The sequence below is a fragment of the Cinclus cinclus genome, chromosome 1 (assembly GCF_963662255.1).
Source record: "Cinclus cinclus chromosome 1, bCinCin1.1, whole genome shotgun sequence".
In the NCBI taxonomy this organism is placed as follows: Eukaryota; Metazoa; Chordata; class Aves; order Passeriformes; family Cinclidae; genus Cinclus; species Cinclus cinclus.
This window is the reverse complement of record NC_085046.1, coordinates 55,226,415-55,249,087: the sequence shown is the minus strand read 5'-3', so window position 1 is coordinate 55,249,087 and position 22,673 is coordinate 55,226,415. Positions and strand designations below refer to the sequence as shown.

At 35.3% G+C, this 22,673-nt stretch overlaps 1 protein-coding gene across 2 annotated transcripts in view; it reads left to right on the top strand.

Moving 5' to 3' along the window:
- Window positions 1–22,673, top strand: part of POU6F2 (POU class 6 homeobox 2) — a 307,385-nt gene that overhangs the window by 49,813 nt on the left and 234,899 nt on the right. Inside the window, exons 1-2 of one of the 2 annotated variants that reach the window (XM_062498133.1) lie at window positions 7,374–7,385; window positions 10,527–10,698. In XM_062498133.1, the coding sequence (XP_062354117.1) occupies window positions 10,533–10,698 (166 nt within the window). In that variant the 5' untranslated portion in view covers window positions 7,374–7,385; window positions 10,527–10,532. Of the gene's footprint in view, window positions 1–7,373; window positions 7,386–10,526; window positions 10,699–22,673 lie in introns of those variants that run through there. The other variant, XM_062498125.1, reaches the window with a different exon arrangement.

Sequence of the window (22,673 nt, the reverse complement as noted above, 5' to 3'; positions counted from 1 at the left end):
AATAACTTATAATAAACAAAAACTGTGAGATTATGATTAAAACTCATATTCTGCATTTTATTGCTATATTTTTGTATTTTTAGTCACTCTGAAGTTATTAATGGCTTTTTAACATTCATTTTTGGGATGCTAATATTACCAAAGCAGTTATAGTAATGATCTGCATATTTGTGCATGGGTTGTGCATACAAACAAGAAAAAGAAAAAGAAAAAGAAAAAGAAAAAGAAAAAGAAAAAGAAAAAGAAAAAGAAAAAGAAAAAGAAAAAGAAAAAGAAAAAGAAAAAGAAATTGCAAATTTTGCCATATTTTTAATAATATTAAGTAATATTAGTAATATGAATCATTGGTAAATGTTCTGCTGTTTTCCTGTTGTAAAGCATTAAACAGAAAAAACTGCTTTGTATTGAAGAGATCCTCCCATATGTCCAAACCATAATACTGTTGCTGTGTGCAGTGTGTGACACATCCTGCCTTAGCATAATAAACAAAACTTTGAGAGTTTATAAGTATACCTGCAACTTCCAGCAGATTAAGGCTATTGATAAAAAGGTGAAGTACCCTTTGGGCTTCAAGTTCTTTAAGTCTTTATGCAGATTGCATTAGAAATATGAAGCTGTGTGATAGCTGAAGGCATGTTAAATTGGGAATACATTTAATTAGAAATTAATATTAATCACATTTATATTGTGATCTACAATATTAAAAGAAATATGTGGTACCCAGGTGTTGATGAAGACCTGGTATGAAGAAAAGTATCCCTAAAGATCTTTTGTAATGATTAAAAAAACAATTGCACTCATTCATCAATGAGAAAGGCTTGGGAAATATAAAAAGCATTGCATTATTGATCTGCAGTATTTGTGGCATTATTAAGTATGTTTAGCAGCTGTAGCAGCAGGTTTTGTTGTCAGATTATCTCAACATAGAAGAATGATAGGAAAATTATTTGGGATTCTTCCTCTTAACCTGGAAGCTGCAGTGCATTTTCTAGTATCTGGAAAAAGAAAATAACATTTTAGTCTGTGAGCCTCAGATCAGGAGAGGCTTTCAGTTTCTTCAAAAGATGGGCAATATTGCTTTTCTATTCTATGTTTAGAGTAGATAAAAGGAAATCTGAAGGTCCACCCCTAGAAAGTATGATATGAGTAGAAATGCCAGAAAAGAAATAATTTCCTATACTTGCACTGAAATTCAAGTGTGCTGTATTGTGGGAAGCTCCATGAAGAGCAGACTAACTTATTAACCACATAATATATAAAATAAAGGCTGAGCTATCCTAAGTTTGGATTTGGGAAGACTTCAGCCTTATTTAGCAAGAAGAAGCTAAAGCAGGCTTTCTTACTTGCTTTGAGATAAAAATGAACAACTCTGGATTGAAAACTTTTCATCAGTTTTTGATTGTGATATTCTGGTGAAATCATGATTTGCCTGATGTGATTTGTTTAAGAGTGCCAATTGTATTTGTAAAGGATTTTAAAAGATTTGCAAAAACATATATACTGAATTTCCAAACTGGTTTAGGTTATTACCATGTGTTGTATTGTAAATTTTAACCATTTTAAAAGTGGCATTCAATTAAAAACCTGGATGAAACTGGAGCAAAGGTAATATTACAGGAGTTTTCACTAGAAAAGGTTGCTTCATTGCACTATAAGGGATTTGTACCCATTTCAACGAAGTTTCTTTTGAAAGGATTACATTGTGGGTGTTGGATGATATTTCTGGCATGAGCTAGGGAAGACATCCGTACTGAAATAGGAAGTGACTTTCCTCATGTAACAGAGTCCATGGCTGACTATAGATGGATCTTGATTTGGATCTTCCTAGACCAAATGCAAGTAATTGAACTAACCACTGAACTGGGTTACTATTTAACCCATGTTCTGATCACCAAAAATTCAAGTTAATGGTTTCTTTGTTTTACATCATGAAAATCCTGACATGTTAATGTAAAATTAAGTTTTTGTTTAACTAAGAAGAGAGCTTCTTTCAATCACTCTGAGTCCCTTCTATACAGCCTGGTCAAGCTTCTCTCTCATACCCGAGAAACATTCAAAAGCTGTTTAAAGTTTGGTTTTGGTGTGATTCTGGATGTGCTGGTTTCTAAAAGAAAGCAATTTTAGCTGAATTTTTGTCTTTTTGGATATTTTTTCACCCAAAGTAATTTCTAGTGTGTGCATGGTTGACAAAGCCTCACAAATGAAAATATAGACAAACTGCATATAATACCGTATTTAAATTTCTGGTTAGGCCAAATTATTATCATTTTACTGCTTTGTGGTAGAAATCCTAGCAAGAAATCTTTCACCTTGGAAAGACTGACTCAGCTATGCCATGGAGTATTTTACTGTGTTTCTTAATTTCAGAGACGTTGTTTATAGCCTCTTCTTCTCATGGAGAGCAGATTATGTAGCATAATCATCTGGAAAGAGAGGCCTTGTGTTTAAGGGCTATTCAAAATCAAAATTGAGCAAATATTAAACAAGAAGAAAAATAAGTTATGAAACTGGCAGGCTTATGAAAGAGCACTTGTGATTTGGTAAACAGGTTCATGTCTTCTCACGAGGTCAGTGTGGAGACTAAAACATCACCACATTAAATAATTTAAATAATTAAATCATTTTCAGGGTGAACAAGAAGGTTGGGGATTTTTTTATATCAGGGATCAGTTAGACACCTAATGATACTCTATATTAAGGTAGAATGGTATTTTTTCCATAAGCGTAATGGATTAATTCCTTTATAGAACTTGTTTTGTTGTGTTTTGTTCTTCTTTTAATGGAAGACAATGCTTTCCTCTTCATACTGGATTTTTCCAAGTCTTCTGGTAAGTTGGCCCCACAATATAAAAATTTAAGTTACTCTTTCAGGCTTGACATTTTCTGGATGTTATCTTATGTTTGACATGTCTCCTTCAGAATAGAATTGACAGAGCATTGGGAAACATCCATTACTCATATGGAGAAAGAGTCAGTCTTACTCCTGATAGGACCATTTCAGATTTAATTGGTCTCCTACAGCATCTCCTTCTTGCAGGAAACCAGATGAAAAAAAGTTGGAAATCTCTCAGTTTGATGATCTTAAATTTTCTTTTCCAACCTAAATGATTCTATGAAATGAGTGGGAAAGTGTATTTATTGAAGGCTTATTTCACCACGTTGTTCCCAGTCAAAATTGCCTTTTTTGCCTTTGCCCTACCCTGATCTCCAGGGCCTGATTGTCTGCTTTCAAAAAAATGGGTCAGGTTTTGTGTAACTCCAAGAATCTTTAACTAGAAGAAGGCTGATTTCTCTCACCACTCTCAGGACTTGTTATTTCTACTAGTGGCTGTGTGCCGTTGTCTATCATGTGTTTTGAGGAGTGTGGTAGCTTCCCAAAATAGTAGCTTCTCTTATCTCTTGACCTTTGTATGCTTACAAACTTTTCCTACATGTCCACAGATAGACAAGCTCCTTTTCAGAAAGGCAGTATATCATTTAAATGCAGAATAATTATAATCAGGCCAAAGCCAAAATTAAAACTCTTATTATCTAATTAATAGAGAAAAGTTTTGAATAGCTTCACCCTGGATCTGGTACCAAACTCTAAACAAGAGTTCTTGTAACAAGAAGATCAGTATGATCCTTAAATCAGGCTAATAATTGTATCAGAAGCATTAAGGTCAACTTTTAAGACTTTAAAGCAATATTAAGAGTAAAGCTTCTGTGCTGTATGTAGTCTGGCATTAGTGATCCCTAAGTGTCAGGCATGTCAGGAAAAACACAAAGCACGTATTTCTTTGCCAGCAGGATTAAGAAATGGCATTTCTGGACCAGAGGTGCAGATGTCTCCTACAATGAATTATTGTTCCTTATTTCTTCTATGGTGAAATCAACATTCTTTGCCTTTCTCTCCTTTTTGAAGATTGCAGAATGACTGCTGGGGTACATTTAGAGCAATAAACCCAAGCTGATTATAAAATAAATGGTGACCTAGCTATTTACTATGGGCCAGCTTCTGTGTGCCTATTCCATGCAGCCTGTAGCTAGCCTGATTAGCAAATTGAAGTTCTTTTGTGAACCTTGATCTTAATGGGTGTAAGAAACATGTACAATAGTATCATTAGGGAAAATAGTGAAATGGAGAAAAATAAGTTTAGTGAGGGACTTTTTAGTATGATTTGAAAACACATTGTAGTACCTCTCAAGGCACAGCAACTCAAGGGACATTGCCACTTAAAATTTTGTTTAAAAAAATATAAAATTAATTCTGTTTTAAGATTCCTGAAACAACAATTAAAAGCTCCATAAGTTCTGTAAAACATATTTTTTCAGTCAAATCTATGTTATTCTAATTAACAGTAACCATTTAAATTTCCTCAGAACTTAAAATTAAGTAAATAAATGAAGGAGACAATCCTAATATTACTGCTTAACTTGAGAAGAATATTTCTGTAAAAGAAAGCACCATGCGTAGTGATAGTTTTTCTGACTTTCCAAATTAAATTGTTATAGTTCAGTATTATTAATAAAATGTGTACAACTAAGCACTGATTTGTTAATTAGCTGCATTATTTTTAACTAGGAAACTATTTTTAACTGCAACCTGGACGCTGTACGGAAAAATGAATTTCACTGGAAAAACAAAATGTCCAAAGCTACACAAGTATTGAGAAAAGGCAGAAAATAAGAACTTTCTTTTTCTACAACTTTCTCTTTTGCTTCAGAGAATTCAGTGAGGAGAATAAATACAATTCTAGCTGAAGAAAAGCAGAGACTGTTTTGGGTGCAATGTTCGTATTGAGTGAGATAAGCTGATGCTATATCAGCTTTTTGCTGTAAGAGAAAGGAGAGGTAATACAGAAAATTTTAGTAAGCTGAATATGAGTAATATAGGTAAGAGGCATAAATACGTAAATAGAAGTTCAAGATCAAAGTAGTGATGAGAGATCAATGACCATGTGTCAGCTTGCTTGTTTTGCTTATAAACATCCATCCAAAGGTGGTGGTACAAGTGCCTGTGAAGAAAATGAGATTTTTTTCCCTGTAACTTTTCAAGGGAAATAAGAGCCAGCAGGTAGAAATGGTCAGAGGCTAGCAGGGGACAAAAGGTTGATTCAAAGTAGTTTGCATAAACCAGTCTATGGATAGATTTGGATGGAAATATCCGCACATTACTGACAGCAGATAAAACAATGTTAAAAGAAGAAAGAATCAAAGAAGGTTGTCTGTAAGAGATCTTTATTTATGAAGAAGAAACCAACAACAACAAAAAAAAAAAAAAAAAAAAAAAAAAAACTTGAGAAGAAGGAAAAGACTTTTTCATAGGAAGACCAAGGGAGAAGGTAATCCGAAATGTCACTGGTATTTGCAAAAAAAGAGAAATCTTAGAACAGATGTGCCTTAGGATGGCTTTATCCAAGTTTGTGATTATGCTCTATCTTGATTAAAAAAAAATTAAAAGCTACAATTTGAATAAATGTTTAGTGCTGTCATTGCAATAATAAGTAATTATAAAGTGTAGTTTTTTGTTTATTAGTAGAATTTTTGTGTTTGCTCTCAAACAAATTCATTATGTATGTCCCAAACAGAAGTCTGTGCAATATCATGACTGGATGTGGGGGTTTGGGCAGGATTTATTTAATGTTTAGAAGAAAAGCAGAAAATTGATTTTTAATATTTCTATGGTAGGGGAGAAGAAGTCTGTGTAAATTAACTTCAAACTAAAGGCAAAATAAAAAGCAAAACAGACAATCTTACTTTTTCTCTGAATTAGAATTTAGAAAGTAATTACATTCAGAGCAACAATGTTTATGGTGCAGTAAGTACAAAATTTAGACCAGTGGCTAAATGAGTACATGAAGCCTTTATAGAGCTCTATTATTACCCAAGTCCTACATTAAGGAAGAAAGTAATTAATTTTTAGACTTCTGCCTAGGGCACGTTTGACACAAACCCTATACAGTTTCTTTTAAAAGCTATCTCTGATTACTAAATAGTTTTGCTTAGAAACTGCACCTTTACCCTTAAAGTGCAAAGGCAAAGCTTTTAACACAGTGATAAATGTTCTCCTGTGCTTCATACAGTCCTTCAGATAAGAAAAAAGCAAAGGTTTTAGCTTTTAGAAGAGGGTGTGTTACCAGAACTGCAATTTACATTTGCAAATCCACAGGGTTTTTGCTATTAAATTAAGCACAACAGCCAGTTTAAACCATCAGGCAGTGGAAGAGCTGAAGAGTGGCGTAGCAGACCCTGTGACTGAATTACAGCAGGTATAAGCCACCCCTTAATGGAGACACACAGCAGGGAGGACCACTTGCAGCACAAAGCTGTCAAGGAAATCTCACAGGAAACAGGCAAGTCTGGAACTACTAGTGCTAGTTGGACAAGAAATAGATGACAAGTTATATGAGTATCTGCAAGAGATGTGTGTATAATTTGTCACTACATGTGTGGTATATACAGTTATGTTTTGAATAAGGGGGTTGTGATTCCTCAGTTCTCTCATAACTTGAACCCTGAAATTCTGACGCATTATGTGCCCTTGCCTCTTACTTAAAGCATACAAAGCCTTTTGACAAAGTTCATCTTTCTGTTTTTATGCATTCTTAGACTTTTCAGTTTTGCATATGAAAAGCTGAAACTTTTGTGTCATAGAACAGAAGAGCCTGTGTTACAGTGCAAAGTGCAATCTGACCTATAGCACCTTCCAAAACAAATGCTGAGTGTCAAGCCCAAAGACATCCAGTGCAGAAGAACAGATCCTGACAGTATTAGCTACTAAAGATGCATATGCAATTCCTTGCCTCAATGCATCCTCTCCAGTGCTGTGGGTCCTCTCTGGGATGGGCTTGTAGGTGGGCAGAGGAGGAGGAGAGGGCTGCTGGACCTGCAGCTGTCATAGTAACTACCCCAGAAATATTTTAGGGAGCCCATTAGGAAATATAGGGAAAAAAACCCTTTGATCACCAAGGGATTTTGCAGACTAGGCCACTTGCTGTGCACTAGAATTGCAATTTATTACGTGTTTTGCAAAAAACAACTGTTTTTAATCATGCATCATAAACTGCAGAACAGATATGTTTTTAAGCACAGAAAGAAATTGAAGGCCTGAAGTTTAAAAATGTCCAATTTTTAGTATGTTTTTCAAGGAAACATACCTTTCTTTAAGTCATCATTTAAGTGATTTATTTAGTTTTCATGTAGACTAGAAATTTTGGCAGTATCTAATCTGTCTGCTTATAGAGAAAGTTGTCGTCCATTTACCACCTGACAGAGAGAGCTACCCTGGGGGTTAACTACAGGTTCTTGTGTTGCCCGAGGGAGGGGGCAGCAGTTTATGTTATTTCACTTTTTATAGTCCTTGCCCATGCGTTTGCAAAGCTGTTTTAAATTCACTGCTAAGAGTATGCTCAGCCATGTGAGTGACTATGTTGATGTTTACTGCAGTGCAGGTCTCAGTGATACCTTGCAGCAATGAGTTCCACAGGTTTTTCACCACCTACTGTTTGGAAAAATATAATTTATTATTATTATATTTATGACTTTTTCCCATTTCAGTGGAGACACCTTTTCTCCTCAGATGAATTAGGGTGAATAGTTTCTGATCTACATTTTCTCTCTGCTGTTTATTTTCTTGTATCCTTTGATCATGCTCATTCTTAGTCACATTTTTCTGTAAGCACTCCCAGTCCTTTCGATCAGTTTATCATTCTTACTGCACCTTTTTCTGATGTAACTTTCTTAGATGGGCTAACCAGAAATGAACAAAGTACTCTGGATGAGGCCGAATTATTGATACACATAACAAATAAAATCCTGGCTCTGTTGAAGTTGCTGTGAATTCACTGTCATCGAAGAGCTGTGGTTTCTCCCAGTGCTGTCACATTTCCCACATTATTCTTCCTCCCATTTTTCATACATTCAACTTCAGAATTTGGCAACTTAGACTTGATCTAGTATCCCACAGATTCCATTAAACCCATTAAATTGCTGTTAGTCCTTAGATCAGGAGTTTTTCTCTGTGGACATGATTAGTTCTCTCCCAAAACTACTTTAATGAGAAGGGTCAAATTCTGTCCTGATTAACATTTATTATGGATGTTAGTGACAAATCTTGATGTTAGTTTTCAATAGCTGAAACTGAGAGAAGCATCACAGACTGAAACAATGCTGTTTGTGTTCACAATGACCTTTAGCTGCAAAACTGGCTAAAATACATTATTTAGTATATGAAAGCAAACAAATTTTTTGCCTCAGTAAATGACTGTCCACAGTACACTATGACTATGAGGCAAAACAAGTCAGAGTTTTTTACAGTGTCTGCAAAAGAAATCTGTTGGTTTTTGTTTCCTCTCCAGAAACGTCTAAGAAATGTTCAGATTGTTGCTGTCTAATAAATACAGTAAATGAAATGTTAATAAATTGCCAGCAATTTAGCCTGACAATAACATGGATTGACCAAATTGATTAAATTGATTATGTTTCATATATTTACAATATGTAGACACAAGCCTAATTTATTTACTGAAGAGTTCAAGGTAGGTATCACTGGTTTAAAAAAAGGCAAAACAAAACAATGGAGTAATGTTTGTGGTTGCTATCTGCAATAATCTAATGCTGACAGAGAGCAGTATTTTATTTAGTAATTAACAGTGTAAAGGGAAGAGAAGCTGTCATGTTGGTTCTTAAGCTGGGGAATGTGATGAAAGATGATATCTGCGATCTCATCCTTTCCACTTGTTTAGGATTGTCAGAATGAGAAATGTCAGCATTATGAAAGCTCAGCTCTGCTCTTGATATGATAAAACCCTTCAAAAGCCAGTCTTTCTTTCCCTCTCCCCCCCCTTCTCCCTCTCCTGCTTGCACTTGCTTTTTTTATTTATCCTGTTTTGTTAGATGGCAGAAATATAATTCTTTTCTTTCTTCCTATTATAAGCCACCATTTTTGTTTTATTATATGTTTCACAACCCCTAATGCCCCACTGAAAATTACCTTGTTAAATGACAGTGTTTCAAAGCCATGAATCCTTTCCACCATTCCCTCAGAGGTTTGAAACAGTCAACAGACTGTAAAGAATAAATAATAAAAAAGTATTGATTATTTTGATGACTGTGAGATTCAATTAAGTATTAATTTTGCCCTCCAGTGGACCTATCAAGGTATTCAAAAGGGAGGATTCGGCTCAACTAAATGCGTGCTGAGTGCTTCAGCCTTAAATAGGGAGAAAATGTGTTTACCTACAGTATTTGAAGAGGAGTGCATTGATGCACAGAGTCCAATATTTAAGTGCTGTGCAAATTAAGCCCTGGTGACAGTGACATTGTTTTCGGCAATATGAGTATTGACTAAAGAAGTGCATTTGATGACAGCTTAAACTATTTGTATTGATTAACATTTTCATAGATTATCATGTGTCATATCAAATTCACTTTTCAGACATGAATACATTAAAAAACCCACAGGCAAACATCGACCAATGTGAGGACGGGACAGAGGGAACATGCTAGCCAACCTACTTGCTCGCTGGTCACCTGTTCTCTGCATAAGAACCATTTAGGCATGAACTTTGCAATAAATAGCTGCCAGAGAGAGCAACAAGGTCACTTGTTCTTTTTCTTTTTTTTTTTTAGTTTTTTTAAACTCTGCTTTATGTGCTGTCATGATATTATGCTTATTATTTTGCAAACGGAATAACTGTGTGTGCTTGGAAGTAATGCCTGACCCCCAAACGTCCTCAATGAGCAGAAGATAAAACAGATTCTGATCATCAAGAAAAAAATTTAGATCTGTATATGTGTGTAATGTTTTATGGGGGATATAATGTTGCAAACACAAGAATAATTGCAAACTGTATGTGTAAGTATCTTCCCTAATTGTATGTTTTAGAAAATGGTTTCTGTGTTTTTTATTTTCAAAGAAAAATGTGTATTTGTGTCTTTATGGACTTTTGGAGCATGGTATCCCAACGACAGGAACAGTTAGAAGAAAACCGTATTTCTGTTAAAAGTATGTAATGAAATGGCTATTTGATGCTGTGTATTTTAGTAGAAATGCTGGAATGCTAGAAACTGTGCATTTGCTTTTGTTAATGTTATACAGCTGAGGATGCCTCTTTAAATCACTATGGAGCGCTCACAGGGGGCTCCTCTTCTGTGGTATCAGAGCATATAGGAATTTCTTCTCTTACTATGCTAAGGACAGGGTGAGGTGTAAAAACATGCACACAAAAAAAAGCACATCCCACAATTAAAGCTGTGTTGGTTATGTTGCTTTCATAGAAGTTTTTCTCCAAAGCATCCTGAATCTCTCACATGCTAGTTGAGCTTTAATAGGGTGGGGAGTAATGGAAAACTCATTGGATCTGTAATAGCTCTTCACTTGACTGCAGCCAGCAATAACAGCAGGAGCAGGCAGAGATAAGAGAGAGAGAGAGAGTGTGTGTGTATGTGTGTGTGTGAGAGGGAGAGGGAGTGGAAGAGAGAGTATACGCACACCAAAGCTGCCACTTTTTTCCCCCCTCACTCTTTTTTCCCCCCCATCCTAGGATCCAATGATAGCTGGACAAGTCAGTAAGCCCTTGCTGTCACTGCGGAGTGAAATGAATGCAGAGTTGAGAGGTGAGGACAAGGCAGCTACTTCAGACAACGAGCTGAATGAGCCCTTGCTTGCGCCTGTGGAATCAAATGACAGCGAGGACACTCCCAGCAAGCTCTTCGGTAAGTCTGTCTAGGTATTTCATTTCACTGCTACCATGTTGTCCGGAAGAGCAATCTCCCCCTGTTTTTTTTTTTTTTTTTTTTTTTTTTTTTTTTTTTTTTTTTGTTCGCTCAATTTTCTTGTAAGTAGGAAAGAGTAGCTTGGAGCATGCAGGCACACAGCCCTCTGCTCCTATTGGAACTGGTGACCAGAATGACAGCATCAGTCCTGAAAACTTTTGTTAACAATGGACATCTTTGGTGCAAGTTGTACGTTGCAGATGTTTTATGATTTTTTTTAGAACCATTAACTTTAACGTAAAATAATGTGTGTATGTATGTTTGTGTATCATTTTCTGGGAGTACTTTAACAATCATTGTGGTAGGTGCTGGTGTGTATCACATGCTACCAGCTTTTTCTGAGGCTTGATTCGACTGAAAAGTTACAATTTTTTTTATGGTAAAAATAAATCTTGCTGAAGACAACTGAAAGATTCTTGTGGAGAATACTTGATTCTGAGTAAACAAAGCCTAGCAAGGGTACTGCACGTGGAGTTAATGTTTTTGGAATTTAAATTAGAAATGAAATATTTCTCCTCAAACCTGCAAAAAGAGAAATTACCTTTTAAATTTTTATTCATTTTGGAATAGCCTAAATTGTGCCAGATAAGTGTAACATTTCACAATCAAAACAAAAGCAGTGGGAATGGCACTCCAACACAGACATCTGTCATTCAAACGGATGACACCCTGTAAGCCAACTCAAGCAACTCTGATCTCTAATCAGAAAAGGGAGCAGAGCTGTTGAGGCGCGTGCTTGAGTGATAGATGTTGATAGGTGTCTGAGCTGTAGCAGCACTGTATGGTGCGTTGTGACATTTTGGGTTTAGAGGGACTGCACTCCTGAAGAAGTCCCTTTTAATTATTTCTATTTGTGACCTGAGACAAACCTTGATAAAAATGGAGCATTTACTTATTTTTCTATTATTCTATAGGTGGAAGTCAAAAGGAAAAAGATCTTGTTTAAAGGGAATGCAGCTTTAAGAGAGAGAGGGTGAGAGCCCATTTTCTAAGATTCAACTTTTGATTTCATAATCTGCAAGGAAATCTGTAGCAGTGTTCAGATTTCAGTATTCCACCTACAATAAGAGCTGCAAGATTTTTTTTAAAACAAAAGAACACATGCAATTTTGTATTATAATATTCTTTACACATTACTGACAGATACAGCGCAGAATGTTTTATTAAATAACTTCACTACAGATGCAGGAAAAATAATAATTAAACCCCCCCAAAAATTTAATTTCTGGATTGTAGTAATGACCGTTACTGAGTATCACATCCATTTTTAAGCACCCTCTTAGTAATCTGTTTCCATGGAAAGCATAATTTCCATTAGCAGTTTGAACGTTCAAAAAGCATATAATAATTATTTTAGCCCATTTCATCCAGGAAAGAATTAAATGTCTGGAATTCAAAGGGCTACCAGTTATCTAGAGTAATATAAATATCTTCAGCTGTGTTTATATGTTTTATTTGCTCAGATGTTTGGGGTCCACGTATTAAATACAGCAAGGCATATACAAAGCAAAAAATGAGCTTTTAATTTAAGGATAGTGAAATGTCTATTTGTTTGTTTTTACATCAGGCAAGTCTTCTAATAAAAGGCAGGGTTATTTTTTGAGCCCTTGTCATTTGGATGTTTTACAGTAGTAGTGAAATATACACAGACACTTTCATTAGAGTTGTCGTGTGTGATATAGAAATGATGTGTAACCATATCTTGTCTCCTTCTGGGCTGAAAATATAATTTATCTCACTAAAAACACTAGTGAAAAAGCTAGAAATTCATATTTGGTGCTTTTTCTATTGGCAAGTGTAAGATGTTTGCTACTCTGATTCTTATACTGCTAAAAAGATGTTCCCAAGTAAACAAAAGTAGGTAAAATAGTCCAACTGCCTCAGTATGAACTTATGTGCCATTTATTGCAGTTTTATTACAATTATGACATATTCTACAGATCTATTAGCAACAACCCTTGTCAATTTTAGTAATTTTTCTAACAAAAAATAAAGGAGTGGGGCAATTTTGATACATTTGAGGATCAAATTGAGAAATGTAAAAAAAGGTGATTAGTTGTTATATCACAGATGCATCCCTTAAGACAGATTTGCAGTAAACACTAAAAATTATTAAGTATAGTTGTGTTTAAAGCTCTGAAAAATATGGAACATCACCACCCTAAAGATTTTTTTCTCTTTGTTTAATGTTATGAATAGCATGTTAGGAATGCATGCTATGTACTTTTCTTTGCAGTGTCTTAAGTTAAATTCTTGTGAACATATTGACAGGTATTGGAATGGAGAATGACAGCTTTCTCCTTCAACCTTCTTTCATGCAATCAGAGAAAATAAATATATTTTTAAAATATAACATTAAATACATGCTGTGTGAAAATTTCCCCCAAATCTCTTAAGCAGGTGAGGGAGGAGCATTTTAGAAAGTCAAGAGGAGACAGGTCCCTAGAGAACAAAGTTTTTCTACACTGCTACTTTTCATATTTTTTTAAGGATTTGTGAAAATCATGTACTGATTTAGCTGGAATGAATGACCAGCATTTGTGTGTCTTGTTAATGTTAGCAATATTTCACGAGTCTTATTTTCATATAGATAAACAGAGTTGAATGATGAGATGCAAAGAGCTTTCTTTTAGCGGACACATTCTGCTTAGCTTCTTTTAATGGAAGAGTTTATTTCTGCAAAGGCCTGCCTTTCTCACCTGTACCTTTGCCTATAATTCACCTACTTATTCTCAAATTTCCTTGTTTTGGTATTTCACTGCATGCCATAGAAACAGTGGGCATTTGTTTTTTCTTACCTGTCAAAACGATACCTCTTCAGTAGCAATCCCTGCTGACAGTGAGGAAAGGGCAGGAGCACAATTAATTGTACTTATTTTTTAAGAGATGCACTAAATTTTTGTTTCTCTTATGGGTGCTTTGCTATCAGCGACAAAACAAACGAATTTTAAACGCTTCAGCATTTAAAGTCTCAGAAATATCAGGATTAAGTATAAGTTCTGACAATCTGAAATAGCTTCCACCTGAAACTGGTGTACAGGTGTCTGGGAAGATGCACTTTGTCACTGTGGTGCAGCTGTTCCCTTTGAGTGATGACTGGAGCTGCTGTGATTAGAGGGGTTGTGCCTTATTGTTGTTTGCTGTCTTGTTTTCTCCTGATGGTGGTGATTTTTTTTTTCCAATTTAAAAAATTTGTTTCATTTTGAAAGAAAATGCTGTCCCATAGTCCAGGAGTCTGTAATACTCTCCTTGTGCTTTTATACTAGTGGACTATATTGAATTTGCATACCTACATGCAAAAGACTTTTGATACTGAGGTTATATGAAACCAGAAATGAGTAGAAAAAGTGGTCAAAAATGCGGTGCAAAATGTTGGTAAAGGAATCTGTCCTGAAACTCATTACTTCAAAAGTACAGCTTTGAAATGTGGGTTAGCACAGCTACAGTGTTTTGGCTACAGAAATCCCAGTTTTGCTGTACAGTATGAGCTGAAGTTTCTTTGAAAGCGATCTTGTGGTGAGTTATTTACTTTTAAAAATATTTGTGAAGTAATATCTCCTATTTTAACCATATAATGCAGTTAAGTAACATAGAAACTGAGTATGGCTCTTGACTTTTCTGGCTGTGTCATTTTCAGATCAACTTGTCTTACTCTGCAATATCCTTCAAAATACTTGCCCAGGCAAAATGCCACCCGTCTTACTGTAGAAAGCTTTTGTTAATGTTAAGTAGTGGTTTCACTTGAATAAACACATTGGGATTTGATCCTAATTTAACTAATCCTAGTTATCATTTTTTTACTGTATTTTCAAACAATTTGAGTATAAATTATGAAGTATTGCTTTGAAAAAAAAAGAGTCTTAGAAGAAAAAAATTACCCCTCATGTTTAGCTGCATAATAAACGATTGGGATTCAAAAACTGGTATAGACACTAAGGGTATGTCATATATAAAATTCTCAGTATGGTAAAAATTCCAAGAATTAAGTGGCTGATCCAAGCATCAAAACCCCCTGTGGACTGAGGTTGACTTTCCTGGAGTTAGATCCAGTCCTTGATTAATGCTTAATTGAAGGCAATTGGTGACATAATTAGATGATGGGGGAAAAAAAAGCTGGAAGTGCAGGCACTTGCATATTAAGGTAATTCTACTGTATGATAAAAAGTTGTTCTTTGAGATTTAGTCTGTAGTTCTATGAATCAAAAAATAAATAAAGCTGTAAGTATTGCAAGGGCAATAGCAAGCCTCTGATTTTGGAGTAGAAGTGTTTCCTATTTAATTATAGCAGGGCAGAAAAAGAAATTGACTGCTAACCTTTTTTTTTATTATTATTATTTTTGCTGGCAAGGTTTTGTTCCAGTGAAATTAAATCTTAAGTTTCTTGTGCTGGATCTGATGACTGTGGTTTTCTTTGGTTCATTAGTGGGCTTTTGATCTTTTCATAATGCTGTGTATGCTTGAAATATGGAGCCAGAGTTAAATGAATCTACATTTAAATAAATAAGGTTTTATTTTCAAACCTCTGTATTGGCTTTGGGATTTTAATTTCCTTTCCCACATTGTTACCTATGTTTCAGAACTGTATGAAGCCTTCTATATAACCATACATGTATATGCTGCAGAGAAACAAGGTAGAAGTTGCTTCTGGTTATGTTTTGCTAGTAGATTCCTTGTGTTACTCTTTAAAGAAACATATGCTATATATATATATATATATATATATATATATATATATATATATATATTTAATTGGAGTTGCCTTGATTAGAATTTATGGCACTGGAATAATTTCAGTTACAAAGGATAAAGGACTAAATTGTCTTTTACCTCTTGAGACAGTGGTCTCTGCAGGTCAGAGCAGAGGTCATTGCCAGGTTGTTGTGAGGAAGCTTACATTATCATCCTTAACAGTGTATCTAGCCTGTGGGGGCCTTCAGACTATGAGCTTTTCTTTCATCAGCGTATTTAAGGATGATTCTCAGCGGTTTGGTTATATCCTCAAATTTTAAAGGCCTTTAGGATCTCTGCCCGTCAGGACCACTTTTCTAAGGTTTGGTAATTTCAGTGGAAGAAAGCAATGTGTATTTGTTGCTTTTGATGCATTTTAAAGCTTTAGTGAATATTTCTGTTCTGATAGGAAGGTTTATGGCCCAAATGGTCAGTATATTGAAATCAGAGCCTTACTTTAGATGCTGCAGACATAACATCTGAAATATGGTTGATCTGCATATAAAAATTCTTCTCTCTTCACATAATTTTACTGAGTAATTTCCACGTTGTAGATGCTTTGTTCTAAAAGACACTATCATTTATTCATGCCATAGGACTGATCCTGCTAATGCTTGAATGTGTGATACTTTCCTTAAAACAAATAATCTATTGATTAGGATCCCTATTTAATTACAAAGACTGTGTCAATGAGAAATATCAATGGGTGGCATGTTTACAGGACTGAGTCATCATACAGGCTTGTAAATCCATTTTCTAAAATGTAGTGATGTCGTGCTTAAATAAGGAGTAAATTCTTAAAGAACCCAGAGATCTGGCTATGTGATTGTTATTTCTGAAGGATATATTTGACGTGAGCATTTTTAAATAGGTATTTGTAAACAGGAACTTGAATTACTCTGCATAATGCTGCTATCTGATTTCTTGGCAGAATTCTTACTCTGTCACTGGGGCATGTACTTGTGAATGGGGAGTAAATGTCTATTAAAATCTAAACAGACATTGTGACTATTTAAACACAAACTGTGATGCAATGGTAAGATAGAAAATACATCCTCAGATCAGCTTTCCTGCTGTGCTCAGGTATTGCAAGGTAGCTCAGGCTGTGGTGGTACTGGTGCTAGCACATATATTTCAGCTCTGAGGAGACCAGAGTTTTAGTCCCTTAACCTTTGATGAAAGCAATATTGGGCTGATGAATGACAGGTATTGCAGCCCTACTAATAAATCCTCCTGCTTGTATGAAAATAAAGAGTACTCTTTTAGCTGCCCCTGAATTGTGACAAAGACAGACAAAACAAAGAAAAACAAAAGTTGGTTTAAGTTAATAGTGAATTTTTTAAAGGTATATGTTATGCATTTCTTAAATAAGGCTTGAAGTCTGATTTTATGTATTTATACACAGAACAACTAACATTAGAGAGGGAAGGAAAAAAAGAATTAAATCCTAGTATGTAATTGGTATGGCTGAATGACAAATGGTTCATTTTTAATTAATCTTTCTTCTCTCTGTCTTTGAAGCTCTAAAAATAGCAACAAACTCGTTTAAAAGCAACGTAAATGGCTGGCTGTTTCAAAGGGGACTTGCTGGCTACTAGACAGTAAACAGGTAATTTGTGAAAGAACTGTTAGGTTCTTTGATTGAGATCCTTGCCAGTTTGTGTTTTGAGATTAATAATAGATCAGACAGTTGCACATTTGAAAAAGGAAGAAAATGTGAAAAGAAAGGATAATGGCACGTTTCTATTGGATTTCACATGATTAATCAAGTTCTCCATAGGAATGTGCAAATGGGGCAGATGGAGGCAAAGTTAGATTTGCCCAAATGTACACATGGCACCACTTAACACCTCTCTTGATTTCCCTATGCTAAACAAAGAGGCGGCAAGTGCTTATACCAAACTGGCACCCTGTCAGGGGGCAATCTGTATAAAGTTTCCTGCTGTCAGGTTAATAAATTTTTTAAAAATATCCAAAGGTAGAGGTAGCTGTAGGAAGCTCATAGTAACAGTTGCCATTCTCCTGTGGCTCATTTTTTCTCTTTAATATCCTGTGTAGAGCTTGGTTTTCCTTGTGTTGTCTTCCTAGGTTTTTTTCCTTCTGTCATTTGTAGGTTCTTCTTTATTTTAATTATTTTTCTTTGTGAAACTGTTTCTTCTGTTTGATCCATCGTCTGTGGTCCCTTTTCTAGGGAGAGATAGTCGAAGGATGGGAACATCAGCTTTATGGGTTTTTATAGTTTGAGTTAATTGCATATTCAATATATTAAAGTCTCTTTCACAAAGGGCTTATTTTCTGACTTTTTACATGACTACCACTAGTACTACCATTAGTACTAACAAAATAACATTATTTTGCTAATTACAAAAAAAATTCTGACAAACTCAGAGGTAGCAGCTACGTTCAAATGATGAAATGAGAAAATTAATGCTAAACAGGGACAAAACGAGTATAAAATGTGTCATAATTTGCAGGTTTCCACAGGAATTATTTTTTCATGTAAATGGCTGGATGTTTTTAAACGCAAAGTCTTGCTTTTCTCTTTTGCCACCATCTAAAAATCAAAATCAATATCAGTATGAAACAAAGAAAGATTTGTATTGTGACATGCCCTGCTTTATGTTGTGATACTGCTTTGATGCTCTCAGAAGCCCTTTTACTTTGAAAGCAGAGGTAATCTAGAGAAGAATAGTACCTCATCCTGTCTGGCTAAGTAGAATCTGCTGTTTTCAGAGAGACTGAAATTGGGTTTGTTCTCTAGATTTCAGGGATATCTATATCTACCAAATCAATGAACAATGCACACCCCTGCACTCTAAAACATGTTCTTTAACATTAAACTACTGCTTGTCTATGCCTAAAATAAATTTGGGTTTCTGGTTTTATTTTAGAATATACAAGAAGGGTTATTAGGAAAGTGGGAGTTGTTTTTTTTTTTCTCAGATGCCCTTTTTTCGGAAAGGTAAACCATAATTTTAATTTCTGAGCAGTTTGAAGTCGTCTTAAAGAAATGTTACATTTCACAAAACAGAGTAATCACACTACTTGGAAGTGATTACAATAGTTAAATATATATAAAATATATATATATTTGTGCTATATATAAATTAAGACCCAGTGTGACAGAAATATGACATTCATTATTTTCATACAATAAAAAAACTCAGTCCTAAGACAATTTCATGTTACACTGAAGAGTTAAATGTTACACAAGTAAGTAATAAAGACTTTTTTTCCATTAAGCACAGCATTTTCTACAGCTGTCTATCATTAGATTCCTTCTTTCAAAACTAGCATGGAGTTTACAGAATGGCAGTAACACTAACTTTTATAATATTGGCTTTTAGGAACGTCTTTTCAGTTGCAATGGTGGTTGTATGGTTTGGTGACCATTAGAGATTCTATTAAATAATTTTCTAGCTCAGCCTCCTGTCTGAGGATTTTATGAGGTCCCACATTTTTAAAATACTGATTTTAAGTTGTTGAATAAAGAATTGCAAGCAGTCAGTTGCCTTCCAGAAGACTAAAAAGGAAGTCCTCTCCCAGAGCACATTGGACACACAGCCTAGCCTGTTATTCTCACCACAAACACCAAGGCTTGTGAGGTAGAACATCGGTAAAAACAAAAGTGACATCGTTCCTGTCTCCCCTTCTTCCTTACAGCCAGGCTTGGAGCTGTTCCCCTCTCTTCTGCTGCTTGGTGTGTGCACACAGCTGGAAACACATACAGCTGTGTCATGGGCGGTTGCAAAATGCATTTTGCTTCTATCTGTCAAAGTCTTTAGGCTTCTGTGATTTGTTTGAAGCTTAATGTTTGGGGGAGTTTGTTCCTTGAAGAGGATGATCAAAAACCTGTGTTTAATCAAGAAGCCAGAATTGCTTTTCAGTTAACATACCTTAAGGCATATTTTAATATATTGTACTGTTAAGTATGTGTAATTATTTCTTGCGATAGCACAGTATTAACTGGAGAGGAAGAAAAATAATTTGAATTCAAGTCTAATCTCTTGAGCAAATACTACATGGGGTAGTTTTTGTATTTTCTTTTGCATACAATTAGGATTTATTCACATGGTGTAGAGATGTTATGTTTCCTTAGTGATTTGAATAAACATGAGGCTGGATTCTGACAGGTCTTGGGGGACTGTCCATCACATACACAGAAGACCATCGATTTCTATGGGGTATTCATTCTATCAGAACTTGCAAGCCAGTTTGGGGCTTCCACTTGTCTCGGTCACTCCTCTGCAATAGTTTCTTATGTTGTGAAGCTAAAATCAGCCAAGGAAACATACTGACAGGAAGAAGCAACCACTCTATAATTATCCTGCATTCATATTAAACAAATGATGAATTATGGAACCAGTCCTAGGGTTACTTTAGGTTTCTGCTTTGCTGTGCAGGTGTATTCCATGAGTATTGCTAAGGCTCTGCAACTCCACCTCTGCTCTCATGGGGAGGTCAGTGTTGGAATGTAAGTAAAGCTTCCATTAAGGTGTGAAAGTTTTTAAGTAGAGTGGATTATCATAATTTAAAAAAAAATAAGGAACATAAATAGTACTTATTACTAAAACAAAACCAGCTAGAGATTAAAGGGAGGAGAAGGAAATTAGGAAGATATATTTGGGCTCAACTGTGATGGTAAAGGTTTACTATTTCTCCTCCTTTCTTGTACTTCCTTGCCTGAAATCATAAATATTTGGACTGCGAGTCACAAATATTTATGAAGGAAAAATGGAATTTACAGCTAAAAGAAAACAGGAAATGAAAAAATAGAAAAAATATTTTTGCTACTAATTGAATATACTTTACTGTCATAAGCACAGTAAACTTAGTGATAATATCCAGCAAGAAAAGCATCTGTATAAGTTGAGTTGATGTGTTTTTTTCTTATTGGTATAAAGAGTATGAGGGAAAACTCTTGCATGGCTCTCTTGCTGGGATTTGATGCATTGTTTTCAGAGTTTTCTCATTTTAACTGTGAATATATAGCACAGTGAACCTTCTTATAACAGTTGCTGACAAGAAAAAAAATCTTTCAATCAGCTGGTCTGGCTTTCTCCCGCTCACCCCAGCCCCCACACCTCTTTGCTTTTATGAAGCAATGGATGAAAGGGGGACCAGATGATGCAAAGGTTTACTCAGATGAAACATGCTAGTCAAGTGAGCAACTTCGGATTTGCAGGACTCTGACTTGTGACCGTGGACTTCAAAGGGTTTGAGTTTGGGGGTCAAGCCTTTCTCACATTGCCACTGTCTCATTTGTGTTAAAGGATGGGGGTGTATTTTGAATAGCAATTTACAAATTTCAGTCTTGCATGTGTCAGCAGACCCTGAGTGGTGTAAAGGCTGGTGTGCAGAGTACAGGGTGCCTTCTCCCAGCAGTGGCAGTTTGGCTCTCTGGGGCTCGATTGGAAGGGAGACGAAGGAGAGTTTTGCTTTATACTCTGTCTGAAAACTCAGATGTGAAACATTCATCATAAGGAGAAAAATCAGGCCATTTCTTGCAAAAAGGAAAAAAAAAAACCTCTAGGCTCTGGTCAGGTTTTTCATTATTTATTTTTAATAAAACATTCTTCTGGTTTTTGTATTCTCTTTTCTGTATGTTCATATAACTGCAGTATTTCAAACCAGCTTAAAAGAGTTTAAAAAAAAATATAAATAAGTTCCCTAAAAGACAGTGTACTGCTGACTGTTTTATTTTGTTTATATCTGATATTTCTTATGGTATTCAGATGGTTGTAATAGACTAGCACAAGAGCTGCATGTCTTGTCATCTGTACTATATCAATACGTTTTTATAATGATACAATAACCTGAACCCTGTAACAGTTTATGATCCGTTTGAGAATTCTTATGGATTCTCAGAGTGACGGAGGCCTGAAAAAAGAACTTGACTGCTTTCGCAAAACTGGTGCTGTGACAGGAAAAACTAGTGTGCCTGTGATTTAGTTGCTAAGGAATCATATTGATCTGATTCGTCATTAAACTTTTAAGTTGGAAAAAAAAAAGAAAAAAAAGTCAAGCTGCTTGAAGGTGGAAAAACAGTGGTGTGATTGTGAGGATCTGCAGTACAGGTAAACTGTGCCATATTGCTACTAATATTGATTTGTTATGATTAATAAATATGATTTTATGAATTACCCGTGTACTTTATCTATAATACTTCTTTTTTTAGAGCAGAAGAAAATTGCCTCTTGCTCTTTATTTTTCATTGACTATTTTTAGTCAATGATAAATAAAGAACTTTAACAGCAGTCTGATTACAGGAAAGACAGGACTTTAAAACAGAAACGTAGCAGTAATGAATAACCACGCAGCAATCCACACATGCAGCCATTTTAACATTTGTAATGGTGCTAATTTCCTGGCTTTTTAAAATATGTTTCCACATGAGCTCTCAAAAGACATAAAAGCTTGGCATGTAAAGTAAATTGTTTGTCACTTGCTGACGACCTGCCATATTTATTGTCAGGAGAAATGGACATTAGTTGGAAAAGCAGTTGTTAAAGGCCAAACAATTTTTAAAGATGGCAAAGATGTGCAAGGGCTTTCCTTTTTCTAACAATGAGCCACCCCTTCAGACATCAAAAGACAAGATAATAAGACACTTCAAGCACAATTCAAGATTATATTCAACATCTAAAGGCTCATCTCCTGTCAGTTTGCATTTACTCTCCCAGGGATGTGATGCTTCTATCATCATTCTGTCAAGAGGAGTCTGGCAGAAACGATGAGGGCCCCTCATTTCACACACTTAGTGTTTTTTATCAAATAGCCCATGCTCATTCTCATTCAGCCAAAATGGAGGGATAATTTGAAGAAGGTCATGCACAAGTACAAAAATCTTGTGCTGATTTGAGTGATTAGAAGGCATTAAAATGGCACATTTATGTTAGTTCTGAGATGTTTTGTCAGTTTATTTAGTAATACACAATTGAAGTATTAAAAATATTTTTTAAAGCAAAGAAAGGAGATTTGCTTAAAACTGTATTATTTAGCCAATATTTTGGACATGGATCTATTCTAAAGGGCATTATTTTAATATACCTTAAAATGTATTCACCTCCCCTTTCCTCTTTGAGAGTTGAATATTCAGGAGCTCTAGGGGTGAAATCTGGGCCCTCTCCTGCTCATTAGGATTTCACTCACTGGTCATTTCATTCTTGGAATCTTTATTTGGATAA